Genomic DNA, 17,908 nt, shown 5'->3' with positions numbered 1-17,908 from the left:
ATTTACACACTTTTTGAAGTATTTATACTAAAACCATGGTTTCAATTAAAGCTATTTATTACATATTCAGTATAAATGGCCAATTCTATCAGAAGAAAAACAAATAATATCAAAGTTTGACTTACCTTTGTTGTACTTGTTGGTGGGTATTTGGACATCACTTAAGCTGATATTGACAGGCAAGTTATTAAAATGTTCATTAGGCTCCAAAATAAATTCCTTCCCAAGTTCCACGTAGTTGCCATTTTCATCTTTTTCGTTTATTAAAACAGCATTGAAGTATTCATACTGAAAACAAAATAAGCTCATTATGGATAACTAATTCAATGCAAGCCAAGTAAAAGACAGAAGTACACTATTATTAGAAAAATATTACACTTGCACACAGTTATTTGGCTTTACAGCATAAAAATGTTGAATATAAAATATGGAACATTTTAAACTGTGTTAACATGACAATCTATGAAAATTTTGCAAATGACTGATATACAATGTCTCTAGAAATATTTCATCATCATTATGTGCAGTATTGTATGACGTGGGCGATCATGACCATGATTGTTCTTGGCAATTTTTTTCTACAGAAGTGGCTTGGCGTTGCCTTCTTCTGGACAGTGTGTTTACAAGACAGTTAAATCAATATTCTGCCATTATAAATACTCTTCAGAGATTGTCTGCCCAGCGTCAGCGGTCACATAACCAGGAATTGTGATATGCATCAGCTGCTCAAAAGACCATCCACCACAGCTCCAGTGGCTTCACAGAAACCTGATTGGGGGGGCTAAGCAGGTGCTACACCTTGCCCAAGGGTGGTCTGCACATTAGTGGAGGGAAGGAGCTAACCTTAGTCCTCCTATTGTAGAGATGTATCTCAACTCCATCACCCTGAGAAATAATTAACCATGAAAAATGTCATTAATTCTATATTTCGTATAACTTTACAGGCTCAAGAATAAATAAGCAGTGGAGAGATAAATAAGGAGTGGAGAGATATTTTTACAAAGTATTATAAATTACTGTCAGTATGGAATAAACTGAAGAAATGAAGTGAGGTTAAAATTGAAGTAAATCATGTCCAAATTAACTTAACTGGACACATAGAATATAACATTTAACTTGCAGTGAGAAAGTTGAAGCTAGATTACTGGAACCCAGAAGCCTGATTTGAGGATTCTGTAAATACAAAGTGGAGGAAATTTCTGGGATATTGGTATTGCTGGAGAGGTTTGGAAATTGGAATACAGACAATAAAATATTTATATTTCCACAGGAAGAATACATAGATTGATTGGGGGCGAAGTCAGAGACAATTCCTCGGTAATTCCAAAAACCTCCACCTTCTGCTGCCTTGAAAACATACACAGAAGTCCCCATATATTATGGAAAACAAAATCCTACAACCAACTTCTATACTAAGAAGTAACTGTGCACACAGAGCAATAATCTGCTGTTGAACTACATCAAAGAATAAAGTGTAAAATATACAAAAGGGAATGGATTAATTTCACAACACCATAATTGCCTTGAAATAACTTCTCACTCAAAAAGTAACCTAAGGCAACATTCTTATAATGAGGCTTCTTAACTCTAAGAGATACACACCCTACCCATGTGCCTTCACTAAAACTGTTGGAAGCCTGCAGTATGAAGATAATTTGAGAGATGAAGGGTGTCCTCCGGAATCCAGGATTTTGTGTTGCCTACTTTCTACCGGGGTAAGGACTGTTTTATAACAGCTAGAAAGGATGAGTTGGGGGGGGGGGGGAATTTTCAGTGATATATGATGGAACAATGCTGGATAGGAGAGATTTTGCTAAGGTGGTATCAAGAGTGAGGAATGAAATTTAAAAAAGCTGATTAGCAGCTTTGAATAATTATTCAAATATGCTGCAGAAGAAATTTCAGCATATTATCATGCTGCTCCACTGCTGTAATTGCTATCAAGCATGTCCCATATTAGTCTCAGTTTTACTTAACACAAGCATACTCTAGAGCTTTCACAAAATATTACTCAAATAAAAACAATATAAGTTAATAGTAGCTTCACAATTCTGCTCCTCAACATAGAACAATAATATCACAGTTAATCTTCAAGTTGTGTGTCAAATGGTTGTTGCGACACATCTAGTGTGGTAGTGTAATGGGTAGCACTTGTCGTTCTCACTGTCAGCTTCCACTGCCGGTTAGCAGTCTTATGAAAATGAGAGCTGAATGTGTAAGTCTCGCCAACAGCAAACCTCATGTAGTGCCTCTTCACTGGTGAGACACGGAAACCGAACTTCTTTCAGACTCAGGCTGAACTACAGAGGTCGGGGAGGAGGTCCAGCCCCTGAACACATAGCACACAGGCCCACTGGTGTGTGGACATGCCTTTGTGCCCTGGGAGAGAAGGAGTCTACGGGAGCAAACACAGACAGAAAATCTGGAGTGGTGTCCCTAAGGAGGCTGGACATCATTGACCATCCCTCCAGCAACTCCTGCAGCCAAGCTGTTGTCAAATGTACTACTTTGCTTTCCTTTGAACTACACTGGTGAGGTCAAGAGGAGGACCTTGATGACTGGGCATCCCAGGGTCCCAATACCTTCTGCCCAGGCTTGTGCCCTGGAGAGGTCGCTCCAGTGCCGCTATCCATTGACCTTCGAGACAAATGGATGCCATCTTCATCATCATCATCATCAATCCTCAATTCACGAACTTCAGCTGTAATGCAGAATTGATTCTACGTAGGTATGAGTCCCCAATTTGTTAAACTTCTTTTGCTAATTTCTACAGATGTACAGTGATGAGCATTCTAACTGGCTGCAAGACCATCTGGTATGGGGGGTTGCAGAGCACTGCACAGGATTGAAATAAGCTGCTGAAAGTTGTAGGTTCAGCCAGCTCTATCACGGGTACCAGCTCCCCAGACCCCAGGACATCTTCAAGGAGTGATGCCTCAAAAAGACAGTATCCATCATTAAGGACCCACATCACGTAGACATGCCCTTTTCTCATTACTGCCATCAGGTACAGGAGCCTGAAGACAGACACTTAATGTTTCATGAAATCAGGAACAAGCTGTCATCAGTTTGAACCCATGAACACTACCTCACTATTTTTTCCCTCTCTTTTGCACTACATATTTAGCTGTTTTAATATATATTTATATGTTTCTTACTCTGAGTGTGCCCTACAGTAATTTATAGATTTTATTCCTATGTATTGCACTTAACTCCTGCCATAAAACAACAAATTTCATGACCTATGCCAGTAATACTAAACTTGATTTTGATTCTACAGTATATCAAACAATCCTTATCGTGAGAGGGCAGAGGAAAGAAATACAATTGGTTATACTAATTCATAGGAATAATTATTAATTATAAACAAGCACTGGTGTAAAACCTATTGTATCCTATACTGAAATTGTGCAAGTCTCTAATTTGTGATATTCTAAGTGATTAGTGCAAATTGAAATCGCAAGATCGCTGCTCATTTGATAATCATTTTACTGTAGCTAGTTTAAAGCAGCCATTAAGTCATGGGGCTGAGTCCATGATTACAAGGTGGCTGTGCCAACATATTTGAGATTGCTCAGTGAATCTGTCGGCTTGTAACAGAAGTTTATTGCTGTTCCACCTCCTGGCGTGGAGTGGGAGGGAGCCAGAAAATAGTCAGAGGTGAAACATGTGAAGAAAAGAGCAGAGTGGAAATGGATGTTGTGATGAGAGTCCTTGATGAGAATGGTTTGGACCCAAATGCTGGAGTGGCTGTGGCAAGGATCAAGACACGGTTTCAAACGAGTTCGAGAATCTGTGCACAAAACTAGACGAAATCACCAGCAGGCTTTCGATTGAGCACTGAACCTCTGTTCAGGAGATCCTTAAGTGCTCAGTCCTTGGCGCCCAAAACATGAATGCCAATTAGCAGGCCTGTCCTGAACCTTTAAAGGGGCCACACCAGCTATCCATACTTAAGAGAGTTAGAGCAACTAAATTTTGGAAGCTGGCACGGATGGGTGTGTGTCGTAACAGAAACTCGTCCCCTATAATCGACTCCTGACAGCCCTGGCTGCTTGAAGAGACATTGATCGTAGTCATGGTTGAGAGTCGGATCCCAGACGTCTCTTTCAGGCACCCCACTCCTCTCCTCTGGTCCGAATCCTTCCCAGTCCACGAGATACTGTCGAACACCTCGAGTAGAAAGCAAGTCCAAAATTCTTTTCATGGTGAAAACCTGTTCCCCATCAACAAACCAGGGTGGCGTTAGGCCTGACGGTGGTGGGGCTAGTGGGCTGGTGTTCACAGACTTTAACTTGGAAATGTGGGAAGTGGGATTGATCTTGAAGGTCTTGTGGAGCTGCAAGGTGTAGGCCACTTTCCTGTGAATCCCAATGAACTTAGGCATCAGTTTGTGTTCTCTACTCGGAGAGGCAGATCCTGAGCCGACAGCCAGACCCATTGGTCAGGCTGCAAAACTGGTCCTTATCTTCTCTTGCAATTAGCCTTTAACTTCAGCCTTCCAGGTAGAAGCTAACAAAGTCTTCCTTGCCCTAGTCCAACTCTCCTTGCAGTGTCAGACCAGCTCTTCAGCCGCAGGAACCTCAACCTCTGCCTCCTGCTCAGGGAAGAGTGGCATTCTAAAGGAAACATCCGTGTGCCAAAAGCTTAAAGAGTTTTGAGTGACTTCTGCACACATAAAATGGTTGCTCCACTCATTTGGCCTTTCAGAGTCCAGGTATCTTAGAGTACGTTCCATATTTTGGTTCACCTGCTCCGTCTGGCCATTGGACTGCAGGTGAAACCCAGAGGAAAGACTCGCTATTACACCAATTAGTTTGCAAAATGCCCTCCAGAAACGTGATACGAATTGTGAACCATGGTCCAACTCAATGTCCACTAGAAAACCATGGATCCTGAAGACTTGCTGCAAGACGAACTCGGCTGCCTCTACCACAGATGGAATTCTATCCAAGGTGATGAATTTGATAAGGGTGGGTAAAAACAATGGGTCTATTTGGAAATCCAGTTGGTGGATCTTAATCAGGAGATAGAATTAGACTTTGAGGGGCTAGGACACTACAATACTGGAAGTTGTGAGGGCAGGTCTGAAGAATTAAGTGTCTCTCAGGGAGCTAGTGGACGAATCATTAGTAACAGGTTTATGGTCCTGAGGGAAGTGTGAAGATGTGAGTGAGAGCAAACGTTTGGCCTATCCGAGGAAAGGTCAGTTTGCCAAATTAAAATAACAGCATCCTTACTGGCAACATTGATCATGATATTAGAGAGATGGTTCTTAGAGCTCAGAAGGGATAGAAAGGAATGGGTGAAGGTTAGAAAATTCAAGGTAATTGATGTTGAGTCACCAGATAGTAATGAATAGAATGGCAGAGGGGAAGGGATCAGTGGAGGTACAGGTGGCTGGGGACAAAATAAATGGTCTGTAGTCCATGATAAAGACTCTTGCTCTAAGAAACGGGCATAGAAGCACAGGCAGTGGGAAAGGAGTTCCGCATCATTATGGACTTGGAATTCATAATGAGTGGGCTCTGATGAAAATGGATCATCCAGGATCAGAGAGAGGAAGATCAGAAGAGATGGTGAAAACATGGTGGGGTGGGACCAGGTGAGAGATGAAGCCTGAGGAAGAAAAAGGAGAGAAAGGTCAGGGATGTAACTGGAATTCATGCAGTGTTGGAATTTGCTACCTTTTAACATCAGGGAGGGAAGGGAAATTGTTGTATAATGCAGCACTGAGTGCAATGAAGAACAAATTGAAAGCATGGACATGATAACTCTGAGATTGAACTTGGGTGGATCCACAATATAAAGCACTGAATTTCAGTTGGAATCCACATAATCAGTTAGGTTCAGAGATATTTATTAAAGGAAGAGATGTGGTTCTGGAAGAAAATGGTAGTCAACAAAGACAATGAAATAAACAGAAACCATTTAGGGTGACCTAGACAAAAGAGGCAAACCGACATTCCACCATAGAATAGTGGATAATTTCTTCAAGGTAGGCCCTGCTGGAACACGTAAAATTAATTAAAAAACATGCATTGCTAAATTTGATGCTGATCCAGGAAAAACTAAGATAATTATGGCAAGACTTGAAACAATCTGAGGAAGGAGATGAATGTTCTGAAAATACTGATCGGATCAAGGCCAACAAAATCCATGTAGTATTTATCTTCTGAAGGAGGCAGCAAGCACAGATAACACAACAACAGAAAATTTACCAAGAGGTTCAAACAAATGATCAAGAAATTTGGCTAGGCTCCTGAACAATATTTAACATGGATAGGATGAGACTCTGTTGGAAGAAGCAGCCCTGGTGCATGTTGAAGGAATGAGAAAATGGCACCGTACTTCAAAGCAGTCAAAAAGTCACCTACTCTTCTCTTTAGGAGCAAAGCCAAGGGTGACTGCAAACCTAAACTTTTTTTAATCCAGAGAAACTGAAAGCTCAACTGGGATATTCAAAGGCCAATCATCTGGTGGTGCGATGATCTAACAAAAAAGAATGGGTGACCATCCTGATCTGATAAGATCATATTACACTGCTTCTGTCCAGTCTTCACTGAAAGATTGTATGAGAAATAATCTGGAAACAGAGCTTTGCTCAATTATGGCTAATGCCCCCAGACATCCATTAGGAAATGTGACATGTTCAGCAACATTCAGTCGCAATAGTATCCCCTAACACAACATTATTGCTGCAATAAAGATGTACCATTTGTAAGTCATTATGAAACCTGCCATTTTGTTGTTCAATGGCCTATAAAAAATTTGGAAGGGTTATTCTCTCTATACCCATGACTGTATGGCTAAGCACAGCTCAAACAATATCTATAAATTTACCAATGACACAACTATTGTGGGCAGAATTTCAGATGGTGCTGAGGAGGTGTATATGAGTGAGATAGATCAGCTGGTTGAGTGGTGCCAAAACAACAACCATCCACTTAACATCAGTATGACCAAGGAAATGATTGTGGACTTCAGCAAGGAAAAGTTGAGGGAACACACACCAATTCACATCAAAGGGTCAGTCGTGGAAAAGGTGAGCAGTTTTAAGTTCCTGGGCGTCAACGTCTCTGAAGACCTGGGCCCAATATATTGATGCAATTACAAAGAAGGCACCACAGCAGCTGTATTTCATTAGGAATTAGAGAAGACTTGGTATGTCCCAAAGACTCTCGCAAATTTCTACAGACGTACCGTGGAGAGCATTCTAACTGGTTGCAGCATCATCTGGTATAGAGGAATCAAAAAAGCTGCAGAAAGTTACAAACTCAGCCAGCTCTATCATGGACACATGACTTCTGAGCATTCAGGACATTTTCAATAGGTGATGCCTCAAAAAGTCACGACCCATCATTAAAGACCTCCATCACCCAGGACATGCCCTCTTTTCATGGCAGGATTAAGGAGGATGTACAGGAACCCGAAGACATGTACCCAACGTTTTAGGAACAGCTTCTTCCCCCCATCCCCACCTCAGATTACTGAATGGACAATGAACCCATGCATACTACCTTATAATGCTGTTGTTCTTTTTGGTTCTCTTTTTGCAATACTTTAATTTATATATATATATAGTAATTTTGTTTTAAAATTATGTACTGCAATATACTGCTGCCTCAAAATAATATATTTGAAGCATGTTCTACTTCTCTATGCCCATGACTCCCATGATCATACGGCGAGGCAGAGCTCAAATGCCATCTATAAATTTGGTGACGACACATCTATTGTTGGCAGAGTCTCAGATGGTGACAAGAGGATGTACAGGAGCGAGATAACTTACCTGGTTGAGTGTTGTTGCAGCAACAACCTTGCACTCAACGTCAGGAGGACTAAAGAACAGAATGTGGACTTAAGAAAGGGGAAGATGAGGGAACACACACCAATCTTCACTGAGGGACTGGAAGTGGAAAGAGTGAGCAAGTTCAAGTCCCTGGGTGTCAATATCTCTGAGGATCTATCTTTGACCCAACATATTGATGCAGCTACAATAAAGGCACAACAGTGGCGATATTTCATTAGGTTTAAGGAGGTTTGGTATGTCACTGAAGACATTGGCAAATATCACAAAATGCATTCTAATTAGCTAGATCAACACCTGGTATGGGGGCGAGCTACTGCACATGATTGAAATAAGCTGCAGAGAGGTGTAAACTTTATCAGCTCCATCATTGGCACTAGTTTCCATAGTATCCAGGATACCTTCAAGGAGTGAAGCCTCAAAAAGGCAAAATCCGTCCATCATTAAGGACCTCTATCACCAGGACAACCCCTCTTTTCATTGTTACTATCAGGAAGGAGGTACAGAAGCCTGAAGACACACACTCAACAATTCAGGAAGCGCTCTTTCCCCTGTGCCATCTGATTTCTGAATAGACACTGAACCCATGAACACTACCTTGCTATTTTTAAAAATATTTATTTTTGCACTATATACTTAACTATTTAATATACTGGATATACGTACTGTAATTCACAATTTAATATACTGTATATACCTACTGTAATTCACAATTTAATATACTGCATATACCTACTGTAATTCACAATTTTTCTCTATTATTCCATATTGCATTGCACTACTGCTGCAAAGACAACAAATTTCATCATATATGCCACTGATATTAAACCTGTTTCTGCCCTAAGGAGCTTTAACAGACAAAAAGGAGAGCTATCTAAATTTCCAATACCTTCTTAAAGCCCTGTTTATATTTGTGTTACTGTAGTCAGAGGATCAGAGTAAAATATGAGATCCAGTATTGAGCTTTAACAAAGGTTGAGAAGTTGAGAAAAAAAATATTACCTCATCTGTCTTAAATGGGCAAATTCTTATTCGTTTTATTTATTTATTTATTTATTTAGAGAGTGTGGAACAGGCCATTCCAACCCAATGAGGCACACCAGCCCAAAACTCACTTATTTAACCCTAGCCTAATCACAGGACAATTTACAATGACCAGTCAGCTTACCAATCAGTGCGTCTTTGGACCGTGGGAGAAAACTGGAGCACCGAGAGGAAACCCACACGATCCATGGGGACTTCGCACAAACTCTTTACAGAGGGCCCTGGAATTGAACTCTGAACTCTGGAGCTGTAATAGCGTTGCACTAACTGCTACGTTACCGTGGCACCCCAATTCTAGAGAGAGACGTCTGATACTAGAGCATGACATCCAAACCTTTTTATGCCATGGACCCCTACCATTAACCAGAGGTCTGCAAACCCCAGGTTGGGAATCCTACATAAGAGGATGTATAGCTTGACCTCTTAAGGCCCTTGGATCTTGTACCCTGTGTATTTAATCTGGAACATTATCACCCTATCACCCTAATTTAATTAATAAAATTTAATAGAAAGACTCTTCACTATTTGAAACACACCTTTTGATGAATATTTTTCGTCTCAGACTTTTAACCTCTGGCATGCAACCAGAATTTGTGGATTGAAACTAATGGTAAACAGATTTTAATTTAGAAAATTTGGCTGCATGTGATATTAAATGAAAAACACTAATTTTTTCAATTATTTCATCTTACACCAACCATCAAATTGAGAGGGCCCTTCCCAAAATGATTAGGAAACCCATATTCCACTGGCCTAATTCACCACGATTTGAAGGTAAGAGTTATGACAGGAGGGGTGAGAACAGCTTGCATTCTGGGAATGGCTGGACTGGACAGCAAGGGGCATTGGTAGAGGGGGGGGGAATTGACACCAATGTATTTAAAGTGTTGGCTATGGCTAAAAATAATGAATCAGTCAAGGAGATCCTTCAGTTAATTGCAGATCAAATGGCTTCCATAATGCAAATGTCCTTTTCAAGTTCAAGGACTGCTGCATCTCATCTCATTTTTATTATAAGAGGACGGTACGGGATGAGTGGAAACAGCAGTGACGTTATTATTGATTGTCTATAACACGACGAAGAAAGCTGCTGCTCATGGCGTTTTCAAAAGCACTTTTATCCTGAATTTCATACATCATTATGTTTCCAAACACCTACTCAGAAAGATTTAGTTGTAAATATCATGCATAAAAGAATGCACATGAAAAATCTATTCCCTGCTGGAATGCATACATGATAACAAGAGAACAGAGATTCAGCCTCTCATTTATCGAAGTACTTCATACCAAAGGCGCAATCAGTAGCAGGTCATTTCCATTCTTGCACTGTGTGAAGAGATTTTCAGGCTGACTAGAGCTGAAGTAGCCTTCATCAGTTGTGGCCACATTACCTTATCCGTGCACTGCCACATTCGTCGCAGCCCATGTATCTCAGTCATCGAGTCATCAATTACCAAGACGACAATCCATCTATCACTTCGATTAATCAGTAATGATTAAAAGCCCTGACTACTTTAAGTATGATTCATGATAAACATGGACATTTAAGGTGAAAAAGTTTTGCTCTCCCATTTTAATTTCCAACTATTTACCAAACTAAACAGTTCTGTATACCTCTACGGCTCAAGAAATACATGGTACTAAAATTGAAATAGCTGCAAAATTTAATGAAGTTTACAATCAACAACTACAATTCTTTGTTCTAAGTACCCAGGATTATTTCCCTTATTTGGCAATACACCATAACACCATGATGATAGCACAATAATTAACCACAATTATGATTGACCAATAAACCATGTAGTAGGGTAATATCCATAAATTCATGGTTATGTCTGCAAGGAGACAATTAGAGAATAAATGACACACAGCATTCTTACGTACCATTGATCAATCAACTAAATGATGTTACTGACTGAAATTGTTAGACACATGCCTTTACCATTGTATTGAAATATAGCACCAGGGTAGCAATCACAAGCTAGGTAGAAATATTAGGGGATACGTTGAACGTAATGCTAAAAAGAGAGGCATTGAGACATTGGTTATTTCTTTAAAAGAATTTAATGAGTAGTAATAAAATTATGCCATGTTAAACAATGTTCAGGAATATTGCCTTAACAGGGATAATTCCTCTTGTCCTCACCTACCACACCATAAGCCACCAAATCCAACACATTATTTTCCATAACTACTGCCAGCTTCAACAGCACCCCTACTGCCAAACTCATCTTTAATCCCCCCCCCCACTCCGCTTTCTGAAGGGAACGCTCCTTCCATGACTCCCTCCCCACAAATCTCCTTCCTGCCACATTGCCCTACAAGTGGCATAAGTGCTACACCAGCCCATTCACCTCCTCCCTCTTCCCCATTCAGGACCCCAAAACAGTTCTTTCAGGTGAGGCAACACTTCACCTGTGAATCAGTCAAGGGCGTCTACTGCATCCAGTGCTCCCAAGGCGGCCTACTCTGCATCACCGAGACCCGATGTAAACTGAGGGGCCGCTTTGTCGAGCACCTCGGCTCCACCTACAAAAAGCGGAATTTCCTGGTGGCCAACTCCTATCCCCATTCCCGTTCCAACAAGCCAGTCAATGGCCTCCTCTTGATGAAGCCACTCTCAGTCTGGAGGGGAACCACCTCATATTCCAGACATCGATGATCTGCTGGCATGAACATCAATGTCTCTAACTTTGGTTGTTTTTCCTCTCCCCCTTCAGCCTCCTCTTCTTCATTTTCCTACTCAGGACTCTATTACCTCCTCTCCTAAGCTGCCATTCACCTGGTACACCTCTGTCTTCCCTTTTCCCCAATGATCCTCTCTCCTGTTCCATCAGAGTCCTTCTTCTCCAGCCCTTTACCTTTCCTACTTAACCCCCCCAGATTTTTACTTCATTCCCCCCTCCTCCACTCACCTGGTTTCACCTATCAACTTCCCTCCCCTCATCTTCCTATTCCAGCATCACCCCCTTCCTTTCCAGTCCTGAAGAAAGGTCTCAGGCTGAAAGGCTTCCTGTTCATTCATTTTCATATGCTTGACCTGCTGAGTTCCTCCAGCATTTTGATGTGTGTTGTTCAAGTATATTATATTTATTTTTACTCATTTCACATTGATCTACCATGAGAACATTGGCAGTATCAGAACAATAACTTGGAGGCCATTAAGCCATTAAAGTAAAAATGAGGACAGACCACTGGATACTTATATCATTTTTTTGCTCTGTCTAACTTATATTCCTTTTCAACCTTCCTTGAATTATGAGCTTAATTTACAACTAAATACTGTGCTGGATTATGAATAATCATTTCATCTGCTTGTTCTTTGATTTGTTCACACACAGACACTAACTTGGGAACAAATGTGAGTGGCTACCTAGCTGGTCCCTTGCTCCTGAACTCCAGTGACAAGGCCTCAGGCCTATCCAGAAAGGATTTTAAAAACCTTTGTCAGCCAGCAAATTTAAGAAGTTGGGGGGGGGGGGGAAGAGAAGAACACACTTCATCAACTATTAAAGTTTTTGCATCACAATGCCTGGGTACTAAAGCACAGGTCACATTGAGCCAAAGGAGCTATTTCTGTGCTGTACTTTATGGTAGTCCCAGTCAAAACAACCATCAAAAGACAATCCAGTTCACTCCCACTCACCTTAATAACTGTGTTGGTACTGCCCTGAGAGGCAATATTTGGTGCAATCCTGACAGACTGGCCAAAACTTTTCCAATATATTGATTAATAACACCTTCGGGCAATGGACAACTACAGAATTGACAGTGACGTCTGGATAAATTCAAGTCCAATTTATTTCTCCTGGTCTTTTATCAGTTTCCCAGGTCTACCCTTGAGACAGATACTGAACAAGCTGTGCACCATCTTTAAAGTGGGGCTTTGGAAAGGGAGAAAAAGAAAAGGAACAGGTCAAGTTATCCTGTAATTTCTCATTCAAAAGCAAAGCATCATTAATGATTGTGGGAGGAACTTGGCTGCCCCTGTGGGTAGTGTGACAGATTATAACATTCAGATGTACAATTATCATGTGTTATTCTGTAATCAAGTAGAAGGTGGGGGAGGTTTGACATAGGGTGGATCTTGCATAATTATTGATTATCGTACTTCTTCTTCTCTATCTTGTTTGGTTTCGGGTGTGGGGGGGGGTGGGGTCACACACATCCTCCAATCACTGGGAGTATTTCATCTAGCTATGGTGCTTGCAACTCTGTGTCAGCAATCTACACATCACCAGAGACATTTCTTGGTAATTATTTTATGCTCAGATGGTCACACATGCTCTGTTTTAACCTTTGAAAGATTTCTACAAGGAATTCTGGGTTCCTGCTGCATCCGTGATATGACAACAATGCTTAATCAGAGCAAGCCGGAGCAACCTCCAAGCATGAAGCTAGTAAAAGGTCTACATATAAAATATCAATTCCACAGTTGTCAGAATTGATGAGATAATTCCCCACTTTTTAAATTCAACACCATAAACGCCCATGCATTATTCTATGCATTCAATACCTTTTGCACTCTGCACTTGTAAGAATCAGTCTCACAGGCAAAAATCTGTGGTTCTATTTTATATTAATGTTACGTCCATAAAACACAGGAGTAGAATTACACATTAGCTCCATTCAATCGTGGCTGATTTATTTTCCTTCTCAACTCCATTCTTCAGCCTTCTTCTCACAAACTTTCACAACCTTACTAATAAAGAACCTATCAATCTCTTCTTTAAATATATCCAGCGATTTGGCCTCTATAGCCATCTGGGGCAATGAATTCCACAGATTCACCTCTGGCTAAAGAAATTCTTTCTCATCTCTATCCTGAAGGGATCTCCTTTTACTCTGAGGCTGTGCACTCTGGTCAAAGACTCACTCATTACTGGAAACATTATCTTCATGTCCATTCTATTCAGGCCTTTCAAATTTTTGTAGGCTTCAATGAGATCCCCCTCCCATCATCCTTTTAAACTCCAATAAGTATAGGCCCAGAGCCATCAATGTTCCTCATATGTTAACCATTGCATTCTTGGGATCAATCTTGTAAACCTCCTCTGGACCCTCTCCAATGTCAGTACATCCTTCCTTAGAAACAGGGCCCAAAACTACTCATAATACTCCAAGTATGGTCTGGCCAATGCCTTAAAACACCACTACTATATTCTCTTCTTTGCGAAATGAATACGAACATCTTACTTGCCATCCTTACTGCTGACTCAACCTGCAACTTAAAATTTAGAGAATCCTGCTCTCGGACTCCTAAGTCCATTTGCAGCTCTGATTTCTGAATTCTCTCCCTAGTTACAAAATAACCTATGCCTTTGTTCCTTCTACCAAAGTTCATGGCCATACACTTACCTGCACTGCATACCATCTGCCACTTATTTTCCCATTCTCCAAACCTGCCCAAGTCCTTCTGCTCAACACTACCTGTCCCTCCACCTATCTTTGTATCATCTGTAAACTTAGCCACAAAGCCATAAATTCCATCATCCAGATCATTAACATACAACATAAAAATTAGTGGACCCAGAACTTACCCCTGCAGAACATCACTAGTCACCAGCAGCCAACCAAAACAAGCCTCCTTTATTCACACTCTTCATCTTCTGCTAGTCAGCCAATCTTCTATATATGCTAGTTCCTTTCCAGTAATGCCATGGGCTCCATTGTGTTTAGCAGCCTCATGCATACATTTGATCAAAGGACTTCTGAAAATTCAAGTAAATAGCACCCACTGGCTCTCCTGTTTCTACTCAGCTTGTTATTTCCTCAAAGAATTCGAATAGATTTGTCAGGCAAGATCTCTTCTTAAGGAAACCATGTTGATGTGGCCTATTTTATCAAGTAATTCCAACTACTCCAAAGTTCATCCTTAAAAATTGACTCTAAAATCTTACCAACTATTGAACTCAGGGCAACCAACCTAAAATTTTGCCTCCTTAAAGAGTGGAGTGACACCTAAAAATTTCCATTCCTCTAGAACCATTGACAGATTACCATGAATGCCTCCACAATCACTTAGCTACCTCTTTCAGAACCATGGGGTGGAGTTCATACAGTCCAGGAGAGTTAACTACCTTTAGACCTTTCAGCTTCCCAAGCACCTTCTCCCTATCCAAACTCTGCAAAATAATGTATTCATTACCTGATGAGAGTTTATCCATATAACCCTGAGTAAACTTGAATTTAATAAAACTATGCTAGTCATCATTTCACAGTTAAGATGATATGGTCAAGACAAATAAATGAGGTTCACAACCCTTTCCATATTAGATGGCACAGCTACAGAAACAATTTTTGATGAAATATGCTCTTCTCATGTAGGGTGTTTGCTGATGCCTTCAAAGATATGTTGGTCTTAAAAATTCTTTGTAGGGTTTGTGGAGGGCAAGGAGTTTAGAATGATTGGGTGCTTAGAAAAATAGGTGAAAGGGCAACTCTTCTTCATTTATTGTCTCATTTTTCTGTCCATTGTAACTTTAATCTTCATGGAGACTGGAAAGAGAAGCCATGAGAAATTAATTCAGACAGTGTGTAACTGATAGATTCTTGGAGCAATACATCATGAACTTGACCAGGGATAGGCTATTTTGAATTTTGTGGTATGCAATAAACAAGTTTAATAAATGATTTTAGAATTTTAAAAAATCCTCAGAAATAGTGATCTCAGTATGCTGGCATTTGGCATTCAGTCTGAGAATGAGAAACTTGTGTAACCTTAAATGCAAAGGAAATAAGGTGAAAAATGCTACAGGGGAGGACTGAAATACTGCTAGAATCACAACAGAATAGATCTTGTCAAACTAATGTGGCAAAAGGCTTAAAAATCTTCTGGATCTAAGAGTTTGTATCTGAAAGAAATGACTATAGAGATAATGGATGTATTCATTTAAAGTTTCCAATAACCTTTGGATGCTGTAGAGATACTGAAAGATTAGAAAACTGTCAATATGATATACTAATTCTAAATGAGTGGGAGGCAAAAAGCAATTAACTAAAGACCAGTTATCCTAATAGCTATCATTGGGAAAATGTTAGAACCATTTATTAAGGAGAAAATAATAGAACATTTGAAAAGCCATAACATGATCAAGCGGCTTCATGAAGGGAAAATCATCACAAATTTCATAAGAGTATGTGTTATCCAGAGTGGATAAAGAGGAATTGGTAGATGTAAAACATTTGGATTCTCATAAGGCATTTGACAAGATGCCCCACAAAAAGTTATGCTGCAAGATAAGAGCTGATGGTTTTGAAGGCAATACACTGGCAGGTTTTGAGGATTAGCTAACAGACTGGAAGCAGCAACGAAAGATAAGGGAGTCATTTTCAAGCTGGCAGCCACAGGAATCAGTGCTGGAACTACAGCTGTTTACAATATATGTTAATTATTTGGAGGAAGCAAGCAAATATACTAAAGCCAAATATGTTAATGACAGAAAAGTAGCAGGGGAAGCAAGTTGTGAACAGGACACTGTTTGCAGAGAGATGTCAATAGGTTGAGTGAGTGAGCAAAACTGTTGGCAAACAGAGAGGTAATGTGTGAAAATGTGAAATTGTTCACTTTGGAAGAAAGAATTGTTATTGTTAATTGTTATTTAAATACATAAAGTCTGTTGAAGACAGCACAGAGGTATTTGGGGCCACACACTTAAAACATAGAAAGCTCACATGGTACAACAGTTGATTAGGAAGGCTGATGGTGTTGGTTCTTGTTTCAAGGAAATGGTATATCAAAACAGCAAAGTCCTACTGCAAATTCCAAAGGCAATTAAAATTGAAATCGCATCTGGAATACCATGCAGTTTTGGCCCCCTCCCTCTAGTTAAAGATCAATATTATTATTGAGGCAGCTTAGAGTAGGTTCACTTGGTTGACCCTGTATTTTGAGGGATTGTCTTCTGAGGAAATACTGACCAGACTGTGTCTGTACTAATTAGTGTTTAGAAGAATGAGAGCCAATCCAAATGATACATATATAGTTCTTATGTCATCCCAGTACTTAACCTGTCCAGCTCCCTTCACTTTTTAGGAGGGACAAGAAACAGATCTTCAGGGACCCCTCCTCTTTGTGATTTTTATAAATGAACTGGATGAGGAAGTAGAAGGGTGGGTTGGTAAGTTTGCTGATGACAGAAAAGTTGGGGGTGTTGTGGATAGTCTGAAGGGTTGTCAGAGGTTACAACAGGACATTGAAAGGATGCAGAACTGGGCTGAGAAGTGGCAAATTGAGTTCAACCCAGATAAGTGTGAAGTGGTTCATTTTGTAGGTCAAATTTGGAGACAGAATATAATATTAATGGTAAGACTCCTGGCAGTGTGGAGGATCAGCGAGATCTTGGGGTTGGTGTCCATAGGACACTCAGGACTGCTGTGCGGGTTAACAGTGTGGTTAAGAAGGCGTATGGAGCACTGGCCTTCATCAACTGTGGGATTGAGTTCAAGAGCTGTGAGGTAATGTTGCAGCTATATAAGACCTTGGTCAGACCCCACTTTCAGTACTGTTTTCAGTTCTGGTCACCTCAATACAAGAAGGATGTGGATACTATAGAGACAGTGCACAGGATATTTACAAGGATGTTGCCTAGATTGAAGAGCAAGTGAACTTGGTCTTTTCTCCTGGGAGTGTCGGAGAATGAGAGGTGACATGATAAAGGTGTACAAGATAATGAGAGAAATTGATGTTGCGGATAGCCAAAGGCATTTTTCCCAGGGCTGAAATGGTTAACACAAGGGGACACAGTTTTAAGGTGCTTAGAAGTAGATATGGGGGATGTCAGAGGTAAGTTTTTCACACAGAGTGGTGGGAAAGTGGAACGCACTGCCAGCAATGGTGGTAGAGGCAGATACGATAAGGTTTTTAAAGAGACTTTTAGACAGATAGTGGAGCTTAGAAAATTAGAGGGCTATGAGGTAGGAAAATTCTAGGCAGTTTCTAGAGTAGTTTACATGGTTGGCACAACATTGTGGGCCGAGGGGCCTGTAATGTGCTGTAGATTTCTATGTTCTATGCTCTAGTCCAAATATTTTATTATTATTATTGCAATTGCA

At 40.5% G+C, this 17,908-nt stretch overlaps 1 protein-coding gene across 3 annotated transcripts in view; it reads right to left on the bottom strand.

Annotated features, from left to right (window-relative positions):
- cacna2d3a (calcium channel, voltage-dependent, alpha 2/delta subunit 3a) overlaps positions 1 to 17,908 on the bottom strand; it is an 893,404-nt gene that overhangs the window by 471,430 nt on the left and 404,066 nt on the right. For all 3 annotated transcript variants that reach the window (XM_059944148.1, XM_059944149.1, XM_059944150.1), the window contains one exon: positions 126 to 288. In XM_059944148.1, coding sequence (XP_059800131.1) covers positions 126 to 288 — 163 coding nt within the window. The remainder of the gene's footprint in view (positions 1 to 125; positions 289 to 17,908) is intronic.

The sequence above is a fragment of the Hypanus sabinus genome, chromosome 19, assembly GCF_030144855.1.
Source record: "Hypanus sabinus isolate sHypSab1 chromosome 19, sHypSab1.hap1, whole genome shotgun sequence".
Classification (NCBI taxonomy): Eukaryota; Metazoa; Chordata; class Chondrichthyes; order Myliobatiformes; family Dasyatidae; genus Hypanus; species Hypanus sabinus.
Note: the sequence above shows the minus strand (reverse complement) of the source record. Positions and strands in the feature narration are given on the sequence as shown.